Source organism: Epinephelus moara, chromosome 9 (genome assembly GCF_006386435.1).
Source record: "Epinephelus moara isolate mb chromosome 9, YSFRI_EMoa_1.0, whole genome shotgun sequence".
Taxonomy (NCBI): Eukaryota; Metazoa; Chordata; class Actinopteri; order Perciformes; family Serranidae; genus Epinephelus; species Epinephelus moara.
In genome coordinates this window covers 11,066,074-11,094,004 of record NC_065514.1, presented here as the reverse complement: position 1 = coordinate 11,094,004, position 27,931 = coordinate 11,066,074, and the positions used below count along the sequence as shown (strand labels likewise).

At 40.5% G+C, this 27,931-nt stretch overlaps 1 protein-coding gene across 1 annotated transcript; it reads left to right on the top strand.

Moving 5' to 3' along the window:
• The first annotated feature begins 1,236 nt into the window (after positions 1–1,236).
• On the top strand, positions 1,237–26,267 carry man1b1a (mannosidase, alpha, class 1B, member 1a). The gene is made up of 14 exons (XM_050053192.1): positions 1,237–1,762; positions 3,890–4,027; positions 7,801–7,909; positions 8,598–8,815; positions 9,154–9,299; positions 9,490–9,602; positions 10,753–10,944; positions 13,156–13,304; positions 13,580–13,768; positions 14,302–14,492; positions 16,139–16,259; positions 16,659–16,853; positions 18,606–18,737; positions 18,831–26,267. The coding sequence occupies exons 2-14, from the start codon at positions 3,926–3,928 to the stop codon at positions 19,038–19,040; spliced, it is 2,067 nt and encodes a 688-aa protein (XP_049909149.1). The 5' UTR covers positions 1,237–1,762; positions 3,890–3,925; the 3' UTR covers positions 19,041–26,267.
• Positions 26,268–27,931: the final 1,664 nt, after the last annotated feature.

The window sequence follows — 27,931 nt, the reverse complement described above, 5'->3', positions numbered from 1 at the left end:
GTCCAGATGTGAATGAGTGTTGAATTGTCTGGGAAGGGATCCCAAGATTGCATTGTAGTTGGGTGGTAATTGGTGTCACAGGCCAGCTCCTCTGTTCAATGGTAGTCGTTTCAGTTTGACGTACATGGCTTATTTTATGCTTCTTTCAAACCAACTGTCAACCAAACCATCCATCTATCCACAGTCACCCTGCCCATCCACTTATTGCTACCATGGTTGCTACCTGAGCCAGGGATGGTAAAAACAAAAAGAATAGCAACTCAGGTACATCATTGTTAAAAGTGGGCTGTTGCCCCTTAACTTGCATTCAGCATGTTTATCACCTACCACACAGCACAGTGGGCCAGACAAACAACAAAACCAGAGCCATGAGGTTTCTGGAGCGCTATCAGCTGTGCCTCAGCGATTGCCTGCCCAGCAGTGGTGGAAGATATATTCAGATCCTTAACTTAAGTAAAAGCACTGATGCAACACTGTGGAAATACTCCACTGCAAGTAAGAGGCATGCATTCAAACCTTACATAGAGGTAAGTGTTATCTGCAAAAATAAAACTAAGCTACTCACTCTTTAGTAAAAAGTTCCCTGTCAGTGTTTTACTATGATATGCGATATTCCTTGATTGATAATATTACTGCTGCATTAGTGCATATATGCATTTTACTGCTGTAGATGCTGAAGGCTGTGCTCATTTTAACTCAAGAGAAAATATCAATAATATAAGACAATATCCCAGTGATAAAATTTCAGTTGATTAATTCCAGTAAATCACTAATCGAGTCTTTTAGTCAGCTGAACATGCAAAAATGTAAACTTTGTCCACAGGCAAGCACACAATTGAACTTTCTGTGCAATATAGTTCAGTATATTAATTTATTCTCCACAATACAACTTGCATGTACATATTAAATTGACATATAATGCAAATAACTGTACATATTTTTTATTTCTATTCTTATTTTTATTCTATTGATGTAACAAACTAGTTTATACAGTGAAATGTAGCACTTATTGGTATATTTTTATACATTTTGCAGACTCAGACTGAACATATTTGTATTGTTAATATTTTACATACAAGTGTTAACCATTGTAGTATAATGCACACTTTATTTTATCTGTATTTTATTTTAATTTTATTCTATTTACATACTTCTTATTTCCTTCTTGTAATTCACAACATCCCCTCAAAGATCAATAAAGTATTTCTGATTCTGATTTAAAGATAGTTTCCAATTTTTATTATTAATATTTACATGGGTTTAAATGGAGCTGGTCATTCAAGGGATTTTTTTTGTATTTTTTTATTTTATTATTATTATTTTTTTTTAATGAAGAACAGCTAGAATTGAATAAAAATGACCTGTTAAACTAATAAAAGCCAAAGTTGTGTCAGTACATCAGAACACAGTGTTGTTAAGGGTTAACGCTCAGCCCATCACAGCACGTGCACACGTCACGTGACGCGCAGCATCATCTCTCGTCAGCGCTTACTTTTCCGCATCTGTCTCTGGTTGTTGCTTCGCTAACTTTAGCCATGTTTCCCTCAGTTTTATCGGTCTGACATTTCATGTAGCTGCCGCTCGTGTTGTGTGACGGTCGGACGGACCGCTGTGCTACATGTTGGTTCTTCTAACGGCCGAACAGCGTCACTTTCCATTCAGGAACAAGCTGAAGAAGCTAGCTAGCATCTCGCTGCTAGCTAACAGCTGGTTAGCTTCCAGGAGAATAACGTCGCTGTGAGGCAACCAACCAGGCACAAAGGTGAGGGGGAGGTAACCCAGGGGTTACTTTGTGGTTTTTTGTCTGTGTTTAAACAGGGAGAGTAGCTAAAGTAACAAATTAACAGAGTTCGGTGATTAATTAGCCTACTTAGCTGAAATAGCTCGTTGCTGCAGGTGACTTTTGTTGTCATTTGGTGTAAGTTACAGTAACTTACTTTCATTACTGACTGAATTCTTATAATCTTTCTGTCATCAGCTGCTCTCTGACGAAATAAGGAGCTGTAAGACATGTAGAGCAGCCTATTGTCAGAGTTATATTCCGGATAGCTTTGCTTTTAAGCTGCTTTCACTTAAAGCGTTTAGCTGTAATCAAGCCTTCTTACTAAGACCCCTTAAAGGAGCATCATGTGTGTGTTCAGCCCTGTTTCACGTTAACAATCAATGTTAGAAGTTAAGGGTGTTTCCTAAGGGCTCTTGTAAGTGTTTACACCCTTTTCCCAAAACATCACTCAAGATCAAGTGCACCACATGCATGTCAGCTGTCCATGGTGCTGAAGGGGATTGTTATGAATACTATAAATGATGGTTGATGTGATTTAAGGCACATGCAGTATTGGGAAGGTTACTTTTGAAATGTAATAGGTTACAGATGACGAGTTACCCTGTTAAAAATGTAATAACTATATATGATATAACTATTTTGATTACTTTATCAAAGTAATAATATATTTGAATACTTTTCTAACAAGGTGATAAAACTGAAAATAGTTTGGAAATAGGTCATGCCAAAAGATATACCTGCAAGGCAAAAAAGATGCAAAGCAGAATGAATGTTATATTCTGTTTATAAGCTTTTCGCTAAAAAAAAAATATATCCGTATGTAACCCCTGTATAATCGTCAACATTTTGATGTTAAATTAAATTTCTTTTTCTCTATCTCTAACCAGTTACATGTATTGTGTAATTTAATTACATGTCACTAGTTGCTTCCCAACATTGGCCATATATATATATTAAAAATGTAGAATTTGCAATGTATAAATGACACAGCATAGGTATTTATACATGTTTATGTTACATTACAAAAAGCCTAATGCACAATCATCAGTCAGCCTTGCTTCGTCTATATGACACGTTACTGGGTTCAAGTAGGTTGATGAAAGTTACGTTTGTGTGCATTTATTCATGCAGCTGATGCTAGTGGCCAATCAGGATAAATGGTATGTAGAGATGCACCGATTCAGCTTTTTCAGTTTCGATACCGATCCCGATGCTGTGGCTTTGAGTATCAGCCAATACCCGAAACCGATCCGATACCTAAAAAGCTATATACCTTTACATGTAGAACAGAAAAGACTAGAGGCATCAGGTATTGGTGACTACACAGTTCTTTCCTAAGATAAAATGAAACAAGATGAAATTGTGCAACAGCAGTTGAAATAGTGTGAAATACCTCCACGCAGCAGATTTTCTCCTTCACTCCATGACGTATGACGTAGCTCGTGTCGCAATAGATTTAAAGGATCTCCTCAGGTATAGGTTGCATTTTCCGATACCTGATCCATCTATTTTGATGATATCGGGGCCGATATTTGATCCAGATATGGGATCGGTGCATCCCAAATGGTATGTCAGCCAGATGAAATGAGGATAGTACTCTGTGTATAGGTAGTAATAGTTATCTCTGTGATGGCTATGAGCGGTACAGTGTCTAGGGATATTCCAGCCAGTCAAAGGAAATAAAACACATGGCTGGTTTGATGCAAATCAACTGTTTCAACCCACTCTTTTTATGCTTTGTGATGGGTTTAAACTGTCAATAAAACCATATTAAAGAGGGATACTGTACTGTAGTGTTTTACTGACCCCTGCCTCCAAACCAGCATAGTCCAAAATCTCAAAGGTATTACATTTACAGTGATTTAAAGCAGACAACGGCAGTAAGAGCTTAAATTCAAGACACTTGAACAATTGAATGTGCTGCATTTTACTATATCAGTGACTAAATGTGAAAGTCCAAACATTGTGTTGAAAAGATTGGTTCAATGATTTTGATACCTGATGATCGTCTTCATGATTAATCAATCACATTAATGTTTCACATTATATTATTATGGGAAATAGCTATGGTTGGGCTAACTGTGTTTTTTACTTCTCTGAATGCAGCTTCTATGAGCTACGTCTGTTCGCCCCAATCAGAGGATGTATCCGCCTTCCAGAAAGGACTTCATCTCTCTGACACTCAGTGATCCGCACAGTCACACTTACAACAACGGCAAACACCGCAGACAGTCCTGCTGGAGGGTGAGTGGTCCTGCAGGGCAGTGTGCAGACCATGACTTTAACACAGTGTCTAATGAACTTCTGCTCATTTCATGTTTAACATATTCACACTAGACTGCCATTGTTTACACGTGGTTGTGATCTGCCTCTGTTGGTCCGTACACATCACTGCCCTACAGCAGATTTATAATTGATGGCAGTGGTGGAAGATGTGGGTAACATCTTCTGTCACAGCACATGTAATTTTCGCAAGTCAGTCACTTTGATTTCTGGCAGCTCTTTCAAGCACAGTTTGAAGAAGAGCCATAGTGACCTAATGTTATGCAAGCTCTGAAATCAGGCTAACGGTGGTGTTGCATTTAGTAACGACCTAATGTCGCTGTCACTAAGGTGATAGTCAAAAGACCCAAAACACTATATGCATAAACAAACTGTAAATACTATTAACAATATGTACAAAAATAACTGTTAAAAGTAAAATAACTAACTTAAGGATGACAAAGCACTGTGATCACTGAGGTTGAAGGTCAGTTTGTAAAATGATATACATCACACTATATCATGTGAGTAGTGAATATGAAGAGAGGTGACAAATTCACAGAAAAACCCTGAAGAAAATATGGAAAACTTAATTAATACAGATGCTTCGAGCAAGGTTCACTGAATGGTTTGATGATTAGAAAAATGTTGCATCCATAATCACCAGATCATCAAACACCAAATGAGTGAATACCCTCTAAATGAATGATGTTCATCGCTGCAGTAGAGTGTAGAGACTTGCAGAATTATTAATAGAAAACAAGCACAGAAACCTTACTTGATGTCATGTGGCTTTTTCTGTCAACTGTCTTCATAGTGTGATGTAGCACATTTTCCAGGAACTATTTAAAGATGAAATAAGATGATGAGAATGTCTATAAATCCAGTGAATGAAGTACCTGAGAAATCAAGGTACTTCATATTGGGGCGGCAGTAGCTCAGTCCATAGGGACTTGGGTTGGGAACCGGAGGGTCGCCTGTTCAAGTCCCCGTCCGGACCAAAATATGGAGCGTGGACTGGTAGCTGGAGAGGTGCCAGTTCACCTCCTGGGCACTGCCGAGGTGCTCCTGAGCAAGGCACCGAACCCCCCAACCGCTCTGAGCGCCTGTCATGGGCAGCCCACTCTGACATCTCTCCACTTAGTGCATGTATAGGTCCAGTTTGTGCATGTGTGTGTTCGGACCTGTGTGTAATTGACAAACAGAGTGAAAAAATTGAATTTCCCCTTGGGGATTAATAAAGTATATAAATTAAAATTAAATTAAATTAAAATTAATTAAATTAAATGTAGCAGTCTTGTAAATCAACTATTGCCATGAAGCAGTCTTGCTCATTGTTTCATCTAATGGCCTGATATAATACAACTAAAGATATTAAAGGGATACCTGCACTTAAATGGTATAGTATATGAGTTGCTCAGTTCTGACTGACTGCAAAAAGGCTTCAGCTGTAACCATCCAGCTGCTTGATTATGCCTCAGATCACCATACTGCGATAGCGCATCTCTGTCTTTATGAAATGCCCTTTTTTTTTCTTTTGAGACAAATCGATTCCTAGGTTTCAGATTTCATTTCTTACACCTCCTTTGTTGTCGAGCAGCCTGAACTTTCAAACTCTTCAGATAAAAGCATCCCCTGAGCCCATTATGTCTCTGATCACCACAGTCAGATAAAACAAATTTCGCTCATCTCACCATCTCTTCTCGCCCGTCTCCCCTGCACATTTTCTTTTTATCTTGTTTTCTTTACTTACACATCTCTTGCGCTCCTCCTTTTGCCCTCTCACTCTGAACCACCCTCATATCCTTTGTTGGTTTTGAGACTCAGGTTTTTCAGGTATATTGTGTTGCACTTATCATTTTACATCTCATACTTTTGTTTGCTCTTCACTCCTGAGGGAGGTTTGCTGCTTTCTTTATATGTAACCTCTCATTGTTGTACAACTTGTCTCACACCTTTGCTCGTAATGAGACTAAAACTTAACCGATTACTTCTGTTTTACACAGTTAATCTGCTTATTGTACTAATGCTTTAAGTGTAAGGATTACAAGTGTGTTTTTTCACCAAGCAATAACAGATTTCTTTGCTCTGTACGTTCACTGTTATTTGTAATGAGTGCAGCAAACACCAGACGTGTTATTCACTGTCTTGCTCTTGATACACACTGACTGACACCCGTTGCACACACATAAAGCACCATACAGACAGGGAGAAGTCAGGCAACAGTAGCCAGAATGAGCTGTTCTGTGAGGCAGATGCGATGAAATTGCTGCTTTTTTATGGAGAGTTGAATGCGTCTGTGATGAGAAATAGGACAGTGGTGTATCCTGATGCACAAAAACCTGCAGTGATGCACAATCAAGACACCGCAGGTATGGAGGCTTGCACAGAAAACAATGGGTGTGGGTGTTATGACGTGCATATGCTGCCAGTGTGTGTTCCCTCTGGTTTTGTAAGATGTGGCCTAAAACGTTTTTTTGGCCCAACAAATCTGCTTTATTTTGAACACAGTTGGACCATCCCTCAAAACATAATCATCAAATGGTTAGCATCCATTTTTTTCCACTAAACTGAGCAGTAATAACAATATTATGTTAATTTGGCTTTCAGAAAATCTGCATGCACCCTGATCATAAGCAGAAACCCATCGTAAATCATCATTTCAATACAATTACTTCTGTCACTTCTCCTTTCAAAACTGCAAAATGGCACGGTCAGCTCTCATAAAGTCAATTCATTTCATTAGAATTGAAAAGGCAAACCTGCTTCTCTCATTGACTGATCTATAACATTTTATTTCAGCAGTATATCAACTGACTTTTCTTCTACAAAGCCGGCTTTATAGCAGAGACATCGATGTGGCTCAGCACTCCCCCGTACCTGAGGGTCGTCAAACTTGATTACGGTTTATGGTTCCTGAAAAAAAACATTCTCTGCAAATCATGTTCCTCTGAGTGGCTTGTTGGCTCAGTGTTTATGTCCTCACTTCACCACATGCTTTACCTCTATTCACATCGAATTCTGAGGATTTCCAAAGACATGCGAGTCAGGTGAAAGCTCTAGCTCTCTCCTATTGTTGTGTGTGAGTGTGAGCGATTGTCTGTGTTTCACCAGCCAACCTGCCGAAGGAGTTTCTCTGCCTCCAGCCCAGTGCAGATAGAGAAAATGAATAACTGTATCTTCTTCAGTGTGCAGTATCATCTACAGATGCCTGGTTGATAAAATTAAATTGTCCTGAACTTTCTAAAAATGCACAACTGGACTGATTTGCGTATGCTGATGCTGCTGTGGTGAATGAACTACAGCAGAGCAAAATGAAAACATCTCCGGAGATAAAGTCTGTTGTGTGTTCGTCACAGCTCACAGACGATGGCTCAATAGTTTCATGATATTGCACAGGTGTTAATTAGAGCAGGTAACAGAGTGGCGCCACTCTGCCTGCTAGCCTTCTCTCCTGAGAGACCCTGAGTCCCTCCCTCTGCACTGCTGGGTTGAGCTGGTTTGATTAGGTAGTTCATTTGTGTGTGGGTTAAGGCTTCAGGTGAAGAGATGTTGGGTTTATACAGGGTAAGCCAGACCAGAAAGGCCATCAGGCTTCTCTTGTTTTGAGTCTGCTATTTTACAAAGGACGCATAAAACGATTTGTGAGATATTTTAAGAGGGGAGAATCTGCTGATAGACGCTTGGGATTTGAGTTCAGAGCTGTTAGACACGTTTCAGTGTAGTTAAGCCTGTTTTTTTTTATCTGCCTACAGAAATGGAAGCAGCTGTCTCGGCTCCAGCGAAGCCTCATCCTGTTCCTGCTGGCTCTGCTGCTCATATTTGGACTGCTCTCCTATCCCAGCATCGCAGAGCAGTGGAGAGGTAAACAATGCCTGCACTACGTCACACACACAGGCAGAGACAATGTCTGAATGGTATTGCTGCGTGACTGGATGAAGCTGATGAGTTGGATTGCCTACGTGCTGTGTGTGGGATGATAAATTGCACTGAATTACCAAAATGCCACATGAAATGCTGTGATTGTTAATCTCTTTGTTTAGATGTGCTTGTGCATACCTGCTTGCTTAAACTCTTGTATATATCATGCTCTGTATTTGATTTTCAGACCATGTCCACACTGAGACGGCTAAATCGGAAAATGCTTCTATTTTCTTCTGTTTGGGCTTTCCGTCCACGATCAGTTAGCATTCTTTTTTCACACCCAGAAAAGTGAGCTTGTTGAAAATCCCTCGTCAGAGTAGATAAATCTGAAAACTCCTTGCATTTTTTGTGCAGACTTGAAAAATTGAGCTTTTGGAAAGCGATGATATATGTATGTATGCCTGCTCAGACTCGTGTGAGGCTGAAGGATGATATTTGTATTTGAGCTGAGACTCAGACGAGGCTGTGTAAAGTTAGGAAGGCGACTTTCTGTGGCCAGCTCTTTGAAGTCTTGTTTAACATTATGTATTTTGTCAGACTACTAATACGTTGATAGCTGTATAATAAGTGAGCCAGCACAGTGTGGACTTAAACTCAGCTTGTCTTCTTACTCATTCTGTGTGTTTAGGTTTATCTGACAAAGAAGACTGGCTGGAGCTGAATGACAGAGAGATGAAGGATATTCTTCCAGGTGTGGAGTCTGTATTGGATGGAGCTGCAGGTAAAGCTCTGCCTCCTGTGGCAGGGCCACATGTGGGGCCAGCTGTGGATCCAGATGTGGGCGCAGATGTTGTGATGAAGCCCAGAGGACCAAACATCCCCATGTTGGCGAAACCTCCCACTAAGGTTAGACTTGTGGTCATATTTATTCATTTCACATCAATCAGCATCAATTAAATAGAGTATGCAAGAGTTGGCCAGGATTCTCAGTTGCAGCTACACTATACCTGCAAAGATCTGATATGTTAATTACAGTCAGAAGCATTGCACTTACATCACACATGAATAAGTGATAACTAGGGCTGCCCCCAACTAAGAATTTTCCTAGTCAACCAGTAGTCATCATTTAGGGCCATTTGTTGACAAGTCACCGGCATGCTTACGATATTAATTTAATAACTGAATTATATATTTTGGGCGGGGCAAAAGACCAAAAAGACATACAAAAGTGTATTTATCCACAGACTAAGATCTTCTCAAACAAGAGAGGTCCGCCAAGCCTGCAGAAAGATGGAAATATTTCAGAAACAGTCGCTGGGGAAAAGCCAGCGCAAGAGGTGGTTCAAGAAGAAGAGGGAGAGGAGGAGGACAAAGACAAGAAGATTGTCAGGTGATCTTTTTGGGTTTTTTTCCCCAACTGTGCCAAAGGTTTTGCAGCTTTTAAGACAAACAGACGACATGTCAACATGATATTGCTCAGAATATTGGAATCAAACATTTTGCAGCTGCACCCAAACCCTGAAGCCCCTGTACCAGAGAAGCAGTTATTAATAATCAAGGTTTGTGCTTTTGTCCCGCAGCTGGAGAGGAGCGATGATTGAAGCCGACCAGGCCACAGAGCCTCCACCCTCAGCCAATGTGAAAGAAGCTGCAGCAGCCCCAGCCAACCCTGCTGACACTGTCACAGTGGAAGGTCAGTGCCAAGCACTTTCTTTTTTTGTAATTCTTACAAAGAGCTTCAGGGCCTGTGTCTACATAGTGTTCTTTTTCAGCAGAATGGCGGTGGCAGGGTGCTGGGAAGCGCTTCATCCCAGTGCTTCCTAAAGAGCGTTTAGTTTTTATGACAACAGTATCTTGACAATAACGTTAGCTAGGTAGCTATTGAAATGCTATGTCAACTGAGAGCTGACTACACAGTTGACAACAAGCTAACTGTACAGTGATAAAAATACAGCACTCACCAGCAACACTTAGTGTCTGCCAGCTGTTCTGCTCCGACAAATGGGCTTTTCTGTCTTTGTTGTGACAGTAGCCTAGCTAAAGGAGCAGCAGTGATATCACCAGCGCCATTTTGTAAAGTTCAACAAGAAGTGCTTGGAGCAGCCACACAAAAAAGGCAGAGCACTCTGAAATAAGATGCTGGGCACTGTGCTTTTTCTCTAGATGTCCACATGCGCTCTCTCTCACTGGGAACAAATGAAAAAAGAAGCACTGAGAAAAAGTACTATGTGGACACAGGCAAAGGTACAAGGTCTGCAGCCAACAATTATCCATTATTCTGTTGTGTCAGATTTATGTCCGAAACTAACAAAAACATTTCCATCACAAGTTCCCAAAGCCTAAGGTCAGAACTTCATGTCTTGCTTTGTAAATCTAACAGCTCAAAACTCAAAGATTTTCACTTAACAATGATGTAAAACGCAGAATGTAAAATGCATTGTCATTCTTTTATTGTTCTCCAGCCCTGTATCATCGAGATCCTCCTCTTGCATTCTGTTTTCTCTGGAAAAGCGAAAAGTTCAGACTGTCTTACTCTTTGGGTCCACTGAGTAACTTTTCCCCTGAATCAGATTCTGTAACATGGCCTGGTCCAGCTCTACTGGTGTATGCTGTTTAAAGCCCAGCACCTTTTTTTACCTGAAAGTTTGAACACTTCTACCTCGCAGGATACAGCCCTGCTGTGCTCAAAGCAGCAGCAGCACTCATGGCACAGAATATTCCCTCTACTGAAAATAATCAGAAAATGAGACGTGTTCTGTTCGGAGGGTATCCTAGAGGAAACACAGAATTTTAAGATCACACTTTCATTTTTTATTCATTCCTTTGTGGGCCTTTGTTTTTAGTTTCGGCTGGAGCCGTGGACAGACTGGAGGCAGTGCGTAATGCCTTCAGACATGCTTGGAAAGGCTATAAGGAGTACGCCTGGGGTCACGACGAGCTCAAGCCCATCTCCAAGTCTTTTGGCGAGTGGTTCGGACTGGGTTTGACGCTCATTGATTCTTTGGACACCATGTGGATTTTGGGTCTGAAAGAAGGTATTGTGTGTTATTCCCTCTCCTGCTCTCATCCTTTCATTTTGTACGCTATGTACAGAATTGTGCCATCTCTAAAAAGTAGCTTTGCATTTGGTCTCAACAAACTTTAAAAGGGAACCTCATTGATTTTACACATAAAGTCTGTTTACAGGTGTTGGAGAGTTCTGCTGCATGTGTGAAAAATATTGTATAAAACCTTTTTGTGTCTCCTGAGGGAGCCTTGGAAAGTCTGATATTACCAGATCTCAGTAGCCCGCTCCTTATCCCTGCTTGAGGCTGGCGGCCTGAAAATTCATAGGCGCTGCATTAGCAGTGGAGTTGCACTAGGGTATTGTAGGAAGGGGTGAAAATTAATATCACAATATTCCATCTTATTTTTACGATAACAATATTCTTGACTACATGAGGCAAATACAATTGCAGAAAAATAAGTGATACAGTTTTATTTGTTAACCTAACATTTTGCCTTCAAATATCCAGTAAAAACAAAAATGATCTCTCGTTTCTTTAGTTTTTAAACAACAACAGTAACTCGGAGTGAGACTCAGGTTCTGTATACAATATTATAGTTCAACTAAATAAAATCTGCCACAAATTACACATTTAAACAGCTCTCAAATACAAAAAAATGTCCCCTGGGATCTATATATATAAATCAACAGGTGATTCCCTCTTTTAGCAAAATCCTAAATGACTGAGTTGTTTTTTTTCCACCTGGACCTTTATGCTCTGCCATTTCTCCTCTAATCATCACACTGTAACCTGTGACAGGCTGTTGTGATACCACAACTATCACACATTCACATATATGTAGTTTTTTGTCAAGCCTTACCAAAATCACTTGACAACACCGACTCTTGAGTGCATGGTGAGAGAGGAGAGGGAGAGACGCTGTGCTGCTGCCAGAGGAGCCGCTGAATGAGTTTCCTCTGAGCGGTAACTCTCTAAAAGAGTCTGAGAAGTCCGGGGCTCTTCATAAAACATTCAGGACGCCACAGTTTATTCCACACTACTGAAGCTGCTCCTCTTTTTGGAACCACCGCAGAGTCTGTAATAATTTCGCTTGCAGCCATGCTTGTTGTTGCCGTGGGTAACAGTATGGCGTCAATAGTCGAAGTCGAAGTATCGCAGATTTTTCATATCATTAAAAAGAATACCGGTATTATCGTTAACGAGATGATATGGCACACCCTAAATTGTAGACGCCAGGTTTTAACAAGGAAGAACAATGCATTGCGTATGCACAAATCTGTGCTTGAACTATGCGTACGAATATTTAAGTAGAAATCTGGGATTCATCAATGTTTTCTTTCCTGATTTTTTTTTTTTTTTTCATTCACTGCAAGCAAATGCTGAACTACCCAAGACCATGTGTATGCACAATTAATGAAGGCCTGGCTATTTAAAACCATTAGTTTATGCACTTATTTCATCTTTGGCCCTTCATTGTCATAATTTAAGTATTCCACAATAAAAACAGGGTATTTAAAAGATTCTGATCCAACTCCAAGTAGCTGATAAGATGGCATATCTAACCAGACTGGAAGATATTGCTGCCCGTCAGGAGAGAACGCATCAGAGAGTGACATGTTTGAACATGTTTGAAAAGCTGCCATTACATTCACAGACGCTCACTGACAGTACAACACTGGTGTGTGAGGGCCTTCATATGAGCGTAGAAACAACTTAACCACTTTCTCCGTGATACACTTTTGGGCAAACGTTTTTTTGTTATATAAAGAATGAGGGGCGTGGCAGTTGGCTGATTACATATTAGTGAGTCAGGCCCAATAGCTCTGCATTGATTTGATTTTAATCTTTTTTCTTGTTCACTCTCCCTCGTGACTCCGACAATGTTATAGGACGTTTAATTAGTGGAATTTTCTTTTAAGAATCTGACAGTGCCTTGATCCAGGGGTTTTTTTTGTCACAAGACCAATTGAGTATGTCACTTGAGGCAAAACCCTTAAGCCTGATTTACGGTAGGGTGCTCGACACTCTTGATAAGTGTCGCTCGCCGGAAATTGAACAGTGGCACGTTGTTTTCAATTCAAGCGTGGTTTCTGCTGAGTGACACTCATTGGAAGTGTCAAGTGCCCTACAGTAAATCAGACTTCAGAAAAACATCTTTGATCCACCATGATAAATTGGTTTTATCAAGTGCAATTCATTTTTTCCTCTCATTCTTCTTTCCACTCTTTCTTACTCCAGAGTTTGCCGAGGCTAAGGACTGGGTAGAGAAAGAGCTCTCCTTCGACAAGAACGTGGACGTGAATCTTTTTGAGACAACCATCCGCGTCCTTGGCGGTCTGCTGAGTACCTACCATCTCACGGGAGACCAACTTTTCCTAGAAAAAGCTGTGAGTCAGTTCATTACAGAGATTCATATTGTCCGGGTTTCTTCCTGTTGTGCTGTTATTTTAGAGCAGCAATGTAAGGCTGTTAGTTTTTCAAGATATTAGGTTCAAACAAAGTAGAATGCAACTTAATTGTAAACTACATTGTAGATCTGACGAGGTTTGTGGTGCCGCCACTGCCTCACTTTAGTTTCAAGTTAACAGGTGACTTCAGATTTACTGATGTGTAAAGCAGTCGTATTGTCCCTTATAATTCTGTTTCTTCCCTCCACCAACAGAAAGATCTTGGGTCCAGGATGATGCCCGCCTTCAGAACTCCCTCAAAGATCCCATTCTCAGACGTCAACATCGGGAAGGGAACAGCCCACCCCCCTCGATGGACGTCTGACAGCACGCTTGCTGAGGTCACGAGCATTCAGCTGGAATTCAGAGAGCTGAGCCGCCTCACACAGGACCCACAGTACCAGGTCAGGAAACCAGGAAGGCCTCTATTGCCGTAACATGTGCAGTAGTGTGTGTGCATGTGCGTGTGTCAATTGCATTTGGCATAACTTCCAGATCTCTGAGATGGCGTGAAGAAAAGATAGATATATGATTGAGGGTTTCAGTTTGGTTAAAAGCAGACTTTAAGTACAGCTTGCAAACACTTGTGATTGAAATGACAAGCTTGAGCAAGGATTCTCTTTAAATCCATCATGTTGTCAGTGTATGAGTGATTCCAGAAGCTAGAGCTTGCCCCTGAAGAGCTTAAGACCAGTCTGACATTAATTTGAGTAATTTCTGTCATAACCTTCGCCAGCCTCTGTAAGACCTCGCTTTTGATGAGCCCCATTTCATCAAAGTGTGAAATTGTTAATCATTTTTCCAATGATACATTGCTTAAAGCGGTGTTTTTCAAACATATTGACCACACACCAACAGTAAGTGGAGTGAGGCTGTTGGGCTCATTATCTCATGTCTAGACGGTAATGGTAGCTCTTTTTATTTTTAACCTCTCCAGGACGTTGTGAATGAAGTAATGAAGCTGGTCCACAAGCTACCAGGCAAACAAGACGGCCTGGTGCCCATGTTCATCAACACCAACAGCGGCCAGTTCACCCACAAAGGCGTCTTCACACTTGGTGCCAGGGCGGACAGCTACTACGAATACCTGCTCAAACAGTGGATCCAGGGTGGCAAGACGGAAGACGAGTAATGCCAACTTTATATTTCTCAGTTGATGTTGTGTGATTGTGGGAGAAAACACTGGATTTGAAGATGGAATAACATAGAAAAGCAAACTTGGTGTGTTACTTAAGAGACAGAATACAAAACATTAATGCAGAGGCATGTTGGTTATTTACAGAGTTTTAAAGCACAGAGAGACAATTCGAGGATTACCAGATCTGACGTGACATTCAGTGTATTTAAGTAGTCAGGCTGCTTAAGTCACAGCTGGGAAATTACTCAGTATCATATGTTAATTTTTAGTGGGATCAGATTATAATGAAATGATCATATCATATCATTTCCCAGTGAGTTAATTTGATTTAGAAATGAGACAATGGAACTCACTGCATGGCACCACAGAGTCCCTTTTACTAACCAGATGTGGCTGCATATTTTGACAAATAAACACAGGTCTCAGTGAGGTTGACACTGGTTGAGCTGGTGCTAAGCTGCTTAGATTGTGCCTACAAGTATAAATGTTTAAACTTATGTCAATATGGATACACTACAGTCCATTGTACTTTACACAATTCAACCATTCAGTCCATTTTACGGAAACCATGAGCACCAAAGTATAATTCAGTCGCATTTACCTGCATGGTAAACAAGAGAGACGACAAAAAGTGATTATTCCCTCCCTCTGAAACGGTCATAAAGTTTGAACATGTCTGTTATTTCCTTTCCTTTAGTCCTTAAGGGTCCACCAATGAAAAGAATCACAAAGGTTTTTCCTAGAAATAAATCCAAGTTAACTCAAGTTAATCAAGCGCCGTTAAATCTCTGGCTCTCTCTCTCAGTGCAGGACGTCGGCCTTGGATGTGCTGTAGGAGCTAGATCAAAGCATATGTTATTTGATAGCCAAATTTTTGTACAAGTAATATGATTACTGGTTTACATAAATAGTTTGATAGTATTTCCCATCTTTGCTGAGAGAGAGTTTTGTGCAAAAGGGATAAAGAGCCTGTCTTAATTTAGACACCAGTCCCAATTATATGATATGTTGAGTTTAGTAATTGAAACAGATAAAAGTTCAGGCTATTAATTGAAGTTTTACGGTGTATTATATGAAATGTTTCATGTATTCCTCATACAGGGTGTCTACAGGTCCTTACAAAGTCTTAAAATGTCTTGAATTTGTGCGGTCGTAACTACTACAAACATTTAATCTAATTTAATTTATCCATTTTTAATTTCCTTTTGTGAAAACGTTTGAAGCCTTTCTATGTAAAGGTCCATATTTCTAATGTTACATGTCTTAAAACTATAATACTGTCATTTTACTTCATACTTGCACTTACCTCATGTAGTTTGACTAAACTCACTCTAATAACCATATTCCTACATAACACTTACCTTTGCACAAGACCACATATATACTACTTGCCTGTGATGCTTACATAAGTAAAACATGATTTGTCAAAAAATCTGTCCTAAATTTTGTTTAAACGTGTCTTGAATGGGTCTTAAAAAGTCTGGTACCTGTAGACACCCTGTCATATTGTAATATCTTTTGACACCGTTTTCTTTTAAAAGTCATTCATGACTTCAGGCATATTGTGCAGCCCTAAACTATTATGTCTAATATAATATTGACTATCTGTCATATTTGCTGTGTTTGTTTTGTCCAGCCTGTTGGAGGACTACCTGCAGGCCGTGGAGGGAGTGAAGAAACACCTTGTGAAACATACGGGGCCCAGCAAACTGACCTTTGTTGGAGAGTTGTCCCACAACCGCTTCAACCCTAAAATGGTAGAGATGCTTGCCAAAAGTCAGTGTGTGACAGGGGGTGTCAGGAAGCCACGCCCCCTTATTTAATCTAGGACCTGTTGAAAGCCTCAACATCAAATTTAGTGGTGTTGTATATTTTCTATGTATATTTTGTTGCTGATGCCAGATGTGTTTTAGAAGTACTACACACAGCACAAGGACCACTGACTGTCAAAGTGAATTTCACACACTGCCAAAACTCAGTGAACACACATCACAGACAATGAGCGCCTTGTTTAATCAATCAGCCTTTGTGCTTTTGTTGAATCAGTAGCTGTACAAACTCATGTACAGTCCAATCAATTCCAGCACTCATCATTATCTCTCATCATTTCTCAGCCACATCCTTCCTGATTGTACTTCTCTCTCATCTCTCTGCAGGACCACCTCGTGTGCTTCCTGCCAGGGACCTTGGCGCTGGGGGCCCACAACGGCCTCCCAGGGGACCACATGGATCTGGCTGTGCAGCTGACGGAGACGTGTCACCAGATGTACACACAGATGGAGACGGGGCTGAGCCCAGAGATCGTTCACTTCAGCCTGCAGGCCAGTGATGGGCGCGATGTCATTGTCAAGGTGAGGCTAATAGCAGACAGGTGGCATGTGATCATCTTTTTTTTTCCTTTTTTTCCTTTTGTTTTATGTACTTGCAAATTTAAGTGAATTTTAATTCAACTAAAAAATGAGCATAGAGTGAGTTCAGGCAGAACACAATGTCAAGCTCAGCTCACATCCCAACTACATCAGCTGATAGAGCAGCTGATTGATGGAAGGGTGTCAGCTGATAGATCACATGATTCCTTTCTCAATCAACTAATTGGTGAATCTCATTCAGGACGCCCTATTTAAACTGCTCTGGCCTGCCTACTGTTGCTGCTTCCTTTGCAAGCTGCTTTGCAACCTACCTCCACCCCAGCTCCTCCTTTTCATGCTGTGTCTGACTTATCAATGCGATTTCTGTTAGTTATTGGTTCTGTTTTGTTCCCGGGGATCTTTGTTGCTGCTCTCCCTGCCTCAGGCTTTCCATGTAGGCGCATGGAAGGGCAGAAAGGTGTGCTCTCTCTGCCTTAAGGGTTTACACAAAGGCCTGAGGAAAGGCAGAGTGGCCCCAGAACGGAGCCATACCGCCAAATATAATACTGCAAATGGAAATGCAGTTGTCTTTGACGAAAGTGTTCCTGACTGAACTAAGAAAAATGCTCTGAATGGGAACTGATTTTTTCAAAGTGTTCAGCAATTGGATGGAAATCCTAAGGACCAGTAATAGTGGAAACTGTTCTTATTCAAAACCCTTTGTAAATTCAAATATATGTACATATGGAAGCACTGTCTTCCTTTTACTGTCTTGTGTTGTTACTTCCTATTAATTCAAATTCTGTAATTTAAATGAAGCTACAGTATCCAAGAAGAGCAAAAGCCCACTACTGATTATTGAGTGAGCCTGCTGAATAAAATCAGCTATTCTAAATTTGTCATGGGAGTTGTGACCATGACCTTCCTCACCCTCCTCGGTGCTCATTCACTTTTTCATTAACTGCTCTGGGTTTATCAAGGCAGCCAATATTATTGTACTTGTCTCCACTGCTGCTTCATTAAACTCAAATGGAAGTATGAAACATCTTAAACATTTTCAGAGCTCATTGTAGCTCTAGCAATAAAATTTACGGAAATTAATGTCAGGTCATTCATTTATTTCTCATGAGTCATTCATGGTGGACTTACCACTGGTGGAAATGGGGAAAAATGTTTGTCCTATGTAAAATAAAGTTCCGAAAATGATCATAAAAGAGATAAAGGTCCCTTGGTTGTTACTGTGGACTGTTTTATTCAACAGCTGGAGGATTACTTGTGCAGACGGGCTCTTCATAAAGTTTTTTTTTGTTTCATTTATTCTTTTTTGTGTTGTTCTATTTACTTAAAATCTTAGTTGACAAATCCATAGCGCCTCCATAAGCTCAGCTCTAGGATAAGATAACCTTTATAGTTGCGTTTTAAAGTTAGCAAAGTCACATCTCGCCCCGGGAGCTTTTCAAAGCATCTATTTTGTCCTGATGCTTTGTGCTTGGAGCCTTAGTTAATCTCCTTTCTTCCTTTTTTTCACTTCACCATCAAAGTGCTTTGAAGGAAGTACAGAGATACGTGTGTGCCATTGCTGTCCAACTATCTGTTGTGCAGTCATAGTTGACACTTAAATCTGTCTGCTCTTAAATTGTGTTTAGTCTTAACTGTAGCTATGCTCACTGATCTTGTACATGTTCATCATCTGTGGGACTTTCAGGTTGAATAAGGTTGATTTTGGTATTTATTGACATGTTCTTTACCCTCCAGCCTGCAGACAGACACAACCTGCTGAGACCAGAGACTGTGGAAAGTCTTTTCTACATGTACAGATTCACCAAGGACACTAAGTACAGAGACTGGGGTTGGGACATACTGCAGAGCTTCAACAACTACACTAAGGTACAGACAGGCTTATTAGTGTAACTAAAATTACCATTTACATTAGAGTTCTGTATCCATTAACGACCTGTCCAAACACCTCCGCCTCTGCAGGTCCCAGGTGGTGGCTATACGTCCATTAACAACGTCCGTGACCCCGTTAACCCCGGGCCCCGGGACAAGATGGAGAGTTTCTTCCTTGGTGAGACGCTGAAGTACTTGTACCTGCTCTTCTCCGACGACATGGAGCTGCTCAGTCTAGACAAGTATGTCTTTAACACAGAGGCCCACGCTCTCCCCATATGGCCCTCTCCACCCAAGTGATGTCACCATACAGGAGACGTCTGTAAAGATGAGGCCTCGCAGAGTCCTGTGTGAGTCAGAGACTGTTATTGCCGCTCAGTCAGGCAAATCTCTTAAGCAACCGTCCGAGCTGGACTGCTGTGATGAGCAGCGAAGCAGACCTGTGCCGTCCACCTGTACTTTGATACGTTTTCATGTGAAGGAGTTTATTTAGCTTTCGTTTTTTTTTCCTTTTTCTTTATTTTTCCTAAGGAAAAGGTTTGTGTTAGAGCTGGTCTCTAATGTAAAAAAGCTTTTTTAAACTCAGCTCTGACTAGCTAGTGCCAACAGGAGAAGAAAGAAGATGGAGGGAGGGCTTTATTACTTGAGTGACTGGGATAGTTCTTGTATGTGTGTGGTAACAACAATCATGTCCCTGCGTTTACTTTGCCATGTGAGGTTAAAATCCTCATCAGTCCTACATATACAGGTGTCATAGCTTTGAAGGAGCCCACAAATTCATTTTAACTCACCGATGTTTGAAGGTGCAGCAACCAATGATGGAAACTTATGGAGCACGTTCAGCTGCATTTATATTGAAACAGATTGCCACAGTGGTGGAGTCACATATTATCTGTAAAGTCTTTACTTTGGCAAAGCCCAGTGCACTTGCTCATGTATAAAAAGGACATAAAAGAAGTTAAAGGAGCTGTGTGCGACATTCAGAGCATTAACACAGCAGCAAACCATCATTTGCTATGTTAAGATATAGAGCAGTAATGGCGTCCTGAGCAAAGAATGAAGTCAAGCTTCCTCTGTGTGTGTTGTAATCTGAACTTCGGTCCAGCTGCACGTGCATGTTAGTGCATCTGAGTCCCTTAAGTGTGTCTCAGTCGTGAGCTAGTTGCTGCCACATTGCACTGTGTTTATATGGCAGTTACTGCTGATATTGGGTTGGCATTGTTGCAGAAGCGTAGTGCCTACCGTCTGGTTACCCTCCATGTTAACAATGATAGCTCTGCCAGCACTTTTGAGTTAGCACTTTTAGCTTCTAGCTCAGCCACCTCCACGTTGACTCTGAACTATAGATATGCTCTGAATGTTGCATACAGCACCTTTAAGTTCTGCTTTTAATCCTTTTTCAGACGTCCGTCCCCTGAATCGTCGCAGTGGGCAGCTACACTACAGTGTCCAGGGACCAATTTCAGTTCTGAGGCCAGTGCCTTGTTGAAAAGCAAATGCAGAGTATTCCTAATACCTAACATGCATGTCTTTAATTAAATAAAGACTTTGAGAAAAGTATTAGGATGTGTATGGCGAGGAAGCTTGCCACAACTTGGGGGTACACAGATACAATTATTTAAAACCTTATTGGTGATACTGTCGGATGCATCTAAGCCTGTTTTTGTTGTATGAGTATGAATTTTATTTAAGCCACTTTTTTGTTGCTTTCTGATCAGTCCAACGTGTTGAGCTCAATGGATTCCCATTGCATGCTTTCCAAAAATGAAGTTTGTCTTCTTTCAGCTCACCAAATTAAAACACTATAGTGGTTATTAAGAACTGCGAAGCCCCAAAATGCATTGCACTTACAGTAACTTAACATGGATTTCTTACGGGCACCACTGTTGCAAATGTAGCAAAGATTCTGTAGATACTGAAAGATAAAATGTTATCTACGGTAAAGCTTCCTGCACAGTCACACCTCATTGTGTTTTTAAGGGCAGTCTGGTTGTTGTTCATCGATCTTTTGGTTTAATGCGGCAGCGACAGAGTATTCAATGGGTTTAAATCATATTTATGTGACCTAAACATTTGAAAGTAAAAGTATATGGAGGTCTATTGAATAATTAAGGCTGTACACATCTTATTTTATAGATAAATGTAAACATTGATCTCTACGTTTTAATTTTACATTCAGTCATAGAGGAGCACTTGTTAGTGTGTTTACATGCACTCTTGTTCTTTATCCTAATTTGTTTAGTTGTATATGAAGGGATATAAGTTGAGGCTTCCATGCGGTCTTAAAGTGGAAACAGACAACTTTTCCCCCTATGAGTGTTGGCGCTGCTGACACAAAGACAACCAGATCACTTTCCTATAAAGCCTAACAACTACCACAGTTTCCTCCGTGACTTTGGTTGTTTCATTGACCTCCATTTCCCCTTCTGGGGATAGTAGCTGCAAAGAACCTACACTGATACTCTTCGGTAACTGGGGATAGCTGCTGATAGCTATCGGCAAAAACCAAAGCACTATCCTCTTCCTGTTTTAGTTGCGCAGTGGTTGAGGCACTTAGTTTTCGTGGGAGATCGCACTCTGTGACAGACAGAATTGCATAAAGGAATGCGCCTAAACACAGATGGCATCATTATTCTATAGCCATTACATAAAGCAACCAATGTTTACTTCATAATGATAAGCTAAAGCAAAAAAAAGTCTATTTCCACTTTAAATCAGCAGTTGCTGTGAAGTTAGATCTAAACTCAGTACATTACCAGTTTGTGTGTCAGGGACAATATGCAGCTGCTCATTCATCCTCTTCTCACAGACGACTTGTTTAAGAAATGAAGTATGTTGAATTGTTGTCTTCATACTTGAAAGAGTTTGATTCATGTTATGTAGCGATCCCTGACCTCCCATCAAATGTGATGCAGAGCAGTGTGGGAGCGCTTGTTTTCCGTACGGCAACGTCGACAAATCAATTTGAAGGACACATCCGGTGCACTGTCGGAGCTGTGTTTTTTTACTATCACTTTCAGTTCTTGAGTCCGAGATGGATTTACGTCTCGGAGCATTTTTCAGCAGTAAGCGGTTAATCGGACCATTGTGTACAAGTTCTAACCATCACGTTTTGTTAATGAACTTCTGTCTAACAGAGAGCCATATACTGACCCGCATCATTGAATGTGCACTACATTTGCCAATGCTCTGCTGTGCCTATTGAAATGTATATTGTGCTACAGTGGTTTGGTTCTGTTTTTTATTGCTGCTGTATCAGTGGTGTTTATTTGTGAAGTGCTACGGGTGGAAGTTTGATTGACACTTACTTTTGGATGAGTGGGTGACAAAACAACATGGGTGTAAATACTTTGTGTAAACTGTTTCTAACTTGTGTACTGAATCCAACCTGTCCGTCCGCTAATTATTGAGCCCTTTCTGGTCTTTGCATCTAGGTCATCAAGTCCTGTTTCAAGCAGGTCATTTTTGTGTCTACCCTTCTTTTTACGCTGCCCTTTTTCCTCTTCGTAATGGTAAATTTCATGGCATTCCGTCCAGATATCAGCGACAGTCTAACATTTATGGAGACTGATGTCTGATAATTGAGTGATTATTTTAGGTTTTTGCAATCTCTTTTGCTCCACACTGCAAGGAGAAGGCAGGGGGATTAAATATCCTAATTAGGAAACATATTTAAAAGAAGGCTTACTTGATGTGACAAGGACATCTGTACTACAACTGGAAATTGGTTAATTCACAGTGTTTCATGGTTTATTAAACCAGTTTTAATTCCCGGTGCATATAAAATGATGATTAAATGAGAGATTTATTTCAGTACATTCATTAATATGTTTCTTTATTAACCTTGAGTGTTAATGTGACCACATTCGAACCAGACTTGACCTGTAAAGGAAGAGTTACGGTGCTGCAGTTGTCATGAGGTCCTATTATCTACTGAAGATGGTTTGTGTGACTTTCACAAAAAATATAACTCAAGGTACTTTTAAAAATTATCCTACAATGTAGAATTGTCAGCATGTGCATGGAGTGAAGTCCATGTCTGAAAGCTGCTACAGGTGCTAAAAAGCATAAAAGACAGTAAAAATAAAGCCATCCCATCACAAGGTCACAAATGTGGGCGGGGGAGCCAAACTGAATCACTCAGTGGAAAACAGCCATACCTTCTAAAGGAACATTTTACCTACAAATTAACCATTTGTATATCAATTATTCACCCCATGTTACGCTGAATTTGCCAAGAAAATTTATTTTTCCGCATGCCTCCTGTGAACAATGATCCAAAAATGGGCATAACTCTTGATGCACGTTTCACAACAGTAAAACTATATGAAAACATCCGTTCACAAACTTTCACACAACTCATGCTGTGTAATTCAAGTCTCATTTATCTAGTTAAATGTGTAGTACTTCCCAGAGACAGACAGGCAGCACTCTCCGACAGGGAACTGAAGTAGAAGTGAAACTTATCTATGCTCTGCCAGACTCCATTGACAAAAACAATAATTTTACCTCACTGAACACAGGAGCTGCTGGTCTACCACTGGCTTGAGCTGTAGTTTTTATGGTATTGTGTGACTTTGTTGTTTTAAAGGGTTTGTTCGGATTCAGCAAAGTCACACAATAACTCTAACTAACCGATTGCAGCAGTGGTAGACCAGAATCTCCTGCGTTCAGTGAGGTAAAATTATTGTTTGTCAATGAAGTCTGGCTTTAAAGAGAGCATAGATAGGTCTCACTTTTACTTAAGTTCCCTGTCGGAAAAGGCTGCCTGTTTGGGAAGTGCTGAGCAAACAGCTGTATAAATGAGACCTGAGGCCTGTACTACAAAGCCAGTTCAACTTACCCAGGATATCTTCTCATTATCTGGCTCGACTAACCCTAACATTGGCCGTCTGGAGAACGGGTACTACAAAAATGGTTATCAACTAGTTCAGTCAGCTCTGGGTTTTCCTATCCAGCCACGAGCGCATTCATGTTAAAGAGGCAGGGGTATTAATTACGAGTGACATCATCAGAACTAAGAATGAAATAGGCTGCTTCATATCATATAAGATGAAACGGTACCGAAAGTGTCTGGGACTGCAAGACAGTAAAATGTCAGTGGCGTGGGAACAGAAAATCTAGAAGTATTGAAAACACTATCCAAAAATTCACCATCAGCCAGGACTTAAATTACGTGCAGGTGTCACTGAGCTATAGGTGACATAAGTATAGAGTATTTTTTGCTGTTCAGTTGGATGATGATGATGAATATGTCACATAAGACAATTTAAAGACTGTTTCTGCTGTCAAAGTAAAGGGTGGAAAAGTAGTTAATGACGGATGCGGTCTACCTGACGGAAATGTTGCATTTATAATAACGAGCCAAAGAGCCAATTAATAGTGTGTGGGTTATTTTACTTATAAAATATCATCTGTTTTATGCTAGTTCTCATCATACAGGTGTCTCATGTTATTTTGAGCTGCAGTGATGGAATCAGAGTGTAAAAGTAGCAGCTCTGTTACTGTGGACTGAAGTAAACTCTGCATAAGTTGAAATCCTGCTAAAGTCATGTGTTCTGTGTTGAGCCCTGGAACAGTGAAATGATCCTACTGACCTATAACAATATATAGCCTCCTCTTTTTTACCCTAGACTCTAGACATTTGTCCATGGATACTTTTTCCTCAGTGATCTCATTGGTCAGAGGTCGAGGTGTTGACAGGCTGTCATCCAATACTCTGATGGTAACTTGCTTGGGGCAGGTTGGCTGTTCAGCATGAATTGCCATGGTAATTTATCCTGGTAAAAAGAGAACTAGCTTTGTAGTGCTGAAAACCCTGAGATAACCCTGAAGCTAACTTCAAATCCTGCTTCGTAGTACAGGCCTCCAGATTGTCTTGCGTGAGTTGTGTGTGAGTTTGTTTTTAAATGGTCCCCCATGACTTCAGTTCATCAACAATTTTCTTAGTTTTTGGATTCTTCGTTCACTAAAAGGCATGCTTGAAAAACAAAGTTTTTCTTCACAGATTCAATATGGCATGCAGTGAGGCACTCAGCCCCAATGTCAGTGGTTCAATACAAAACTAAAATATGATCTCCTGAAACAGCTGGGTTACTCAAACAGGAGAAAATAGCAGATTTGATGGGAACTATTTTCAGTGTCTGATTAATACAGTTTGTTCTCTAGCGAGTGTTTACGGCAGCAAGATGGTGTGTGTGTGAGATTGACTCAAGATAAACTAGTGTGTTCGTAATAATGAAGGAATGTGTCACCCAGTGAAACAGTGCGGCTCACTGAGGTGTTTTTTATAGTTTCTGGACAACAGTGGAGCTCAGTTTCTCCCTTGACCTTTATTTGTTTTATTCTGCGTTTGAATTGAAAAGGCCTCATAAACCTGGGCGCCGTGCCATGTTGTGTATCCACAGAGAGATCTGGAGCCTGTCAAGTCAGAGTACAAAACTCATCAGATAAAAGACTCCACTTCATTCAGTAATACAACTGTAGACATGAAGACGCAGCAGGTGTCAGGGTCTTCACACTGATAGATACTTGGCTCTCTCTGTATAATTGCCTCTTTTATCTTAGCAGAAATCAGCCTTTATGTCAGATATTCATGATCGCTGTTTTGTGTTACGACGCTGATGGTAACAGAAAAGATAAAAGACAAGAAATGACTCATTTAGCTCAACGGTGAGCTCCCACAGAAGCTATTTAAATTCTGCCTTGTTTCATTTTAATTATTTTTCTCCAGTGATTCTTCCACATTAAGGAAATTGGGCAGTCTTGTCCCTTTTTTAAAAAATATGTATAATTATAAAAGATTCTTAAGGTTGTATTTGCAAAATCCTGTCCAGAATTTTAAGGTTTATAAAACATGAGGATGCAGGATTTTAATGTACAGAATTTGTTTTTTGGTACGAGGCATTTTCTTCTAATCGACTCTCTCTTACATAATTGGCCAAATCCTACTTGTGATGGTTATGATGATAATTATTAATAATGTGATTACTATTGATTCCAAGCCATAGCAAAATGACAGCGTGACTATTTTACATAGATGTCGGCAAGACAACATCAGTGTAGTTCATCGGCTTCTTGCCTGCAGAGGTTCCCTGTGTCAGGGGCCAAAGACATGGATCAGTGTTGTTTTTGCTGGTTCAATCAATTAATTGATTCATGCTAGTAAAGAAAAAAAAATCTTGACAGTAATCACTTGAGCCAGTGTGTTAGCCTGCGAGTCGATTCCTCATCTGCATATTTTGAAGACATGCTGACATGCAAAGTATTTATTTTAATTCAGGTGATTATTCATTTTCCTCCTTTTTCTTATACAAACTAATGAGTTCGGTTTTCAGAGCTGACAGTTTCACATGGTTTGCACTTTTCAAGGTTCTTTGTCTGTCTTTTTATCCGCCATTTATCAAATCCACGTCCACTGTACAGATGATTGATTGAGCACTTTGTAACTGGAGTTGTGGCTTATTGCAATGTTCACCCGATTCAAACTTTTTTCCTGCCAACTAAATTTTTAAATAAAGCTTTTCAATGAAGGGTTTTTGACTTTGTCTTGACTTGAATTTACTTTAATTTTAGACAAGGTATGAAGAAGATTCAAAGTTTTCAGCATGTTTGGAACAGAGTCATCATGTCAGAGCCTCCTCCGGGCTGCATCGCTCTGCTTTCCAAATCCCCCCTCCAAGAACTCTATGCATGTCTCGTACAAGTGTTGGACATGCTGCATGCTCTCTGGCAGTCTCTCCTCGAAGGCATCCACGATCCATAGCCAGGTTTATAAAGAAATTATTTTCCCAGTTTGGTGAGGAAGAACCTGACTGCCCTGCGCAGAACCCTGACCTCAACCCTGTCCAACAGCTTTTAAGTGAACTGATGCACTGACTGTGAGCCAGACCTTATCACCCAACATCAGTGTTGGAGCTCAGCAATGCTCTTGTGGCTGAATGGGAACAAATCCATGCAGCCAGGTTTTAAATTCTGGTGGAGAGCCTGAAACCAGAATAATGGAGGCGGCTACAGCAGCAGATTAATGCCCATGGTTTTGGAATGACATATTCAAAAATCACATTTGAAAACATCAACCCCAGATGCCTTTGACTGAATACTAAATACTTTATTGTCAGCGTTCCAACACCAGGGGGCAGCAGAAGCCATCCATCACTGTCTTCACTACTAAGCCTAATGAATGAGACAAATGCTTACAGTTGCTGAATACACAAAGCAGCGCTCTACCTGGAAATACCTTTTTTATCTTCAAATAGGAAAGTCAGAGTGTGTGTACACGTGGAGTCTGCAGCAGGCACAAAAGACGGGGGATGAATATCAGAAAGACTCATGCATATTCTGCTGGTGCAACACAGTGCACTGTATTGCACCAGCAGAATATGCATGGAACTCTCTTTTAAAATAATCAAACAATTAATTTATTAATTTCCTTTTATCTTTTCCTTTCTAGATAAGAATAGCTGCAGCATTTCCTTCATGGCGCTACCTGGTGGCTCTATTTGCCTGTTTGACTGACATACTATTAGAGACGGAAAAGACATCCAAATCTACATATCAATATGACTGATGTATGTAATACGATAAAACTGTTTCCACAGGACAGTGTTGACTTTTGTCATTGCTCTTTTCAGCCCCTGCTTTCACTCGGATGACCAGAGGATTTGTAGGTTGCTTGCTTGAATGCTTGACATGTCATCAGACACACATTTGGTGGTTTTAGTGATCAATTTAGAGAGTAAATATACGAAGATATATATATACAAAAGACCTGCTTTTTCCATGTGTCACTCTGTCAGGTCACCGCTGCATCACTCAGATAAAAAAAAAATCCACATAATAAGACAGGAAGTCATGGTAACAGTCACGGCTTTATCCTACTGTACAGTCTAAAACGAAAAAAGCAATAGAAATTTCCAGCTTCCTGACATTTACTGTGCTCTCTCCTACTTGTGACAGCTGCCACAAACATGCAGAATGTGTGACAGATTTAAATCAGTAAGTAAAATGAACGACTCAAAACACGAAAGAAAGATGTGAGCAGTGGCGGATCTTCCTATAGGCAACATAACAGCTGCCAAGGGCACCACGTGGGCATTTTTGACATTCAATAATTTTTGCATTACGTGCCTTTCCAGGTGAAAAGAATTGAGCTCAGAGTGGAAAAGCACCTCACGTCATTTCTGCTTTTT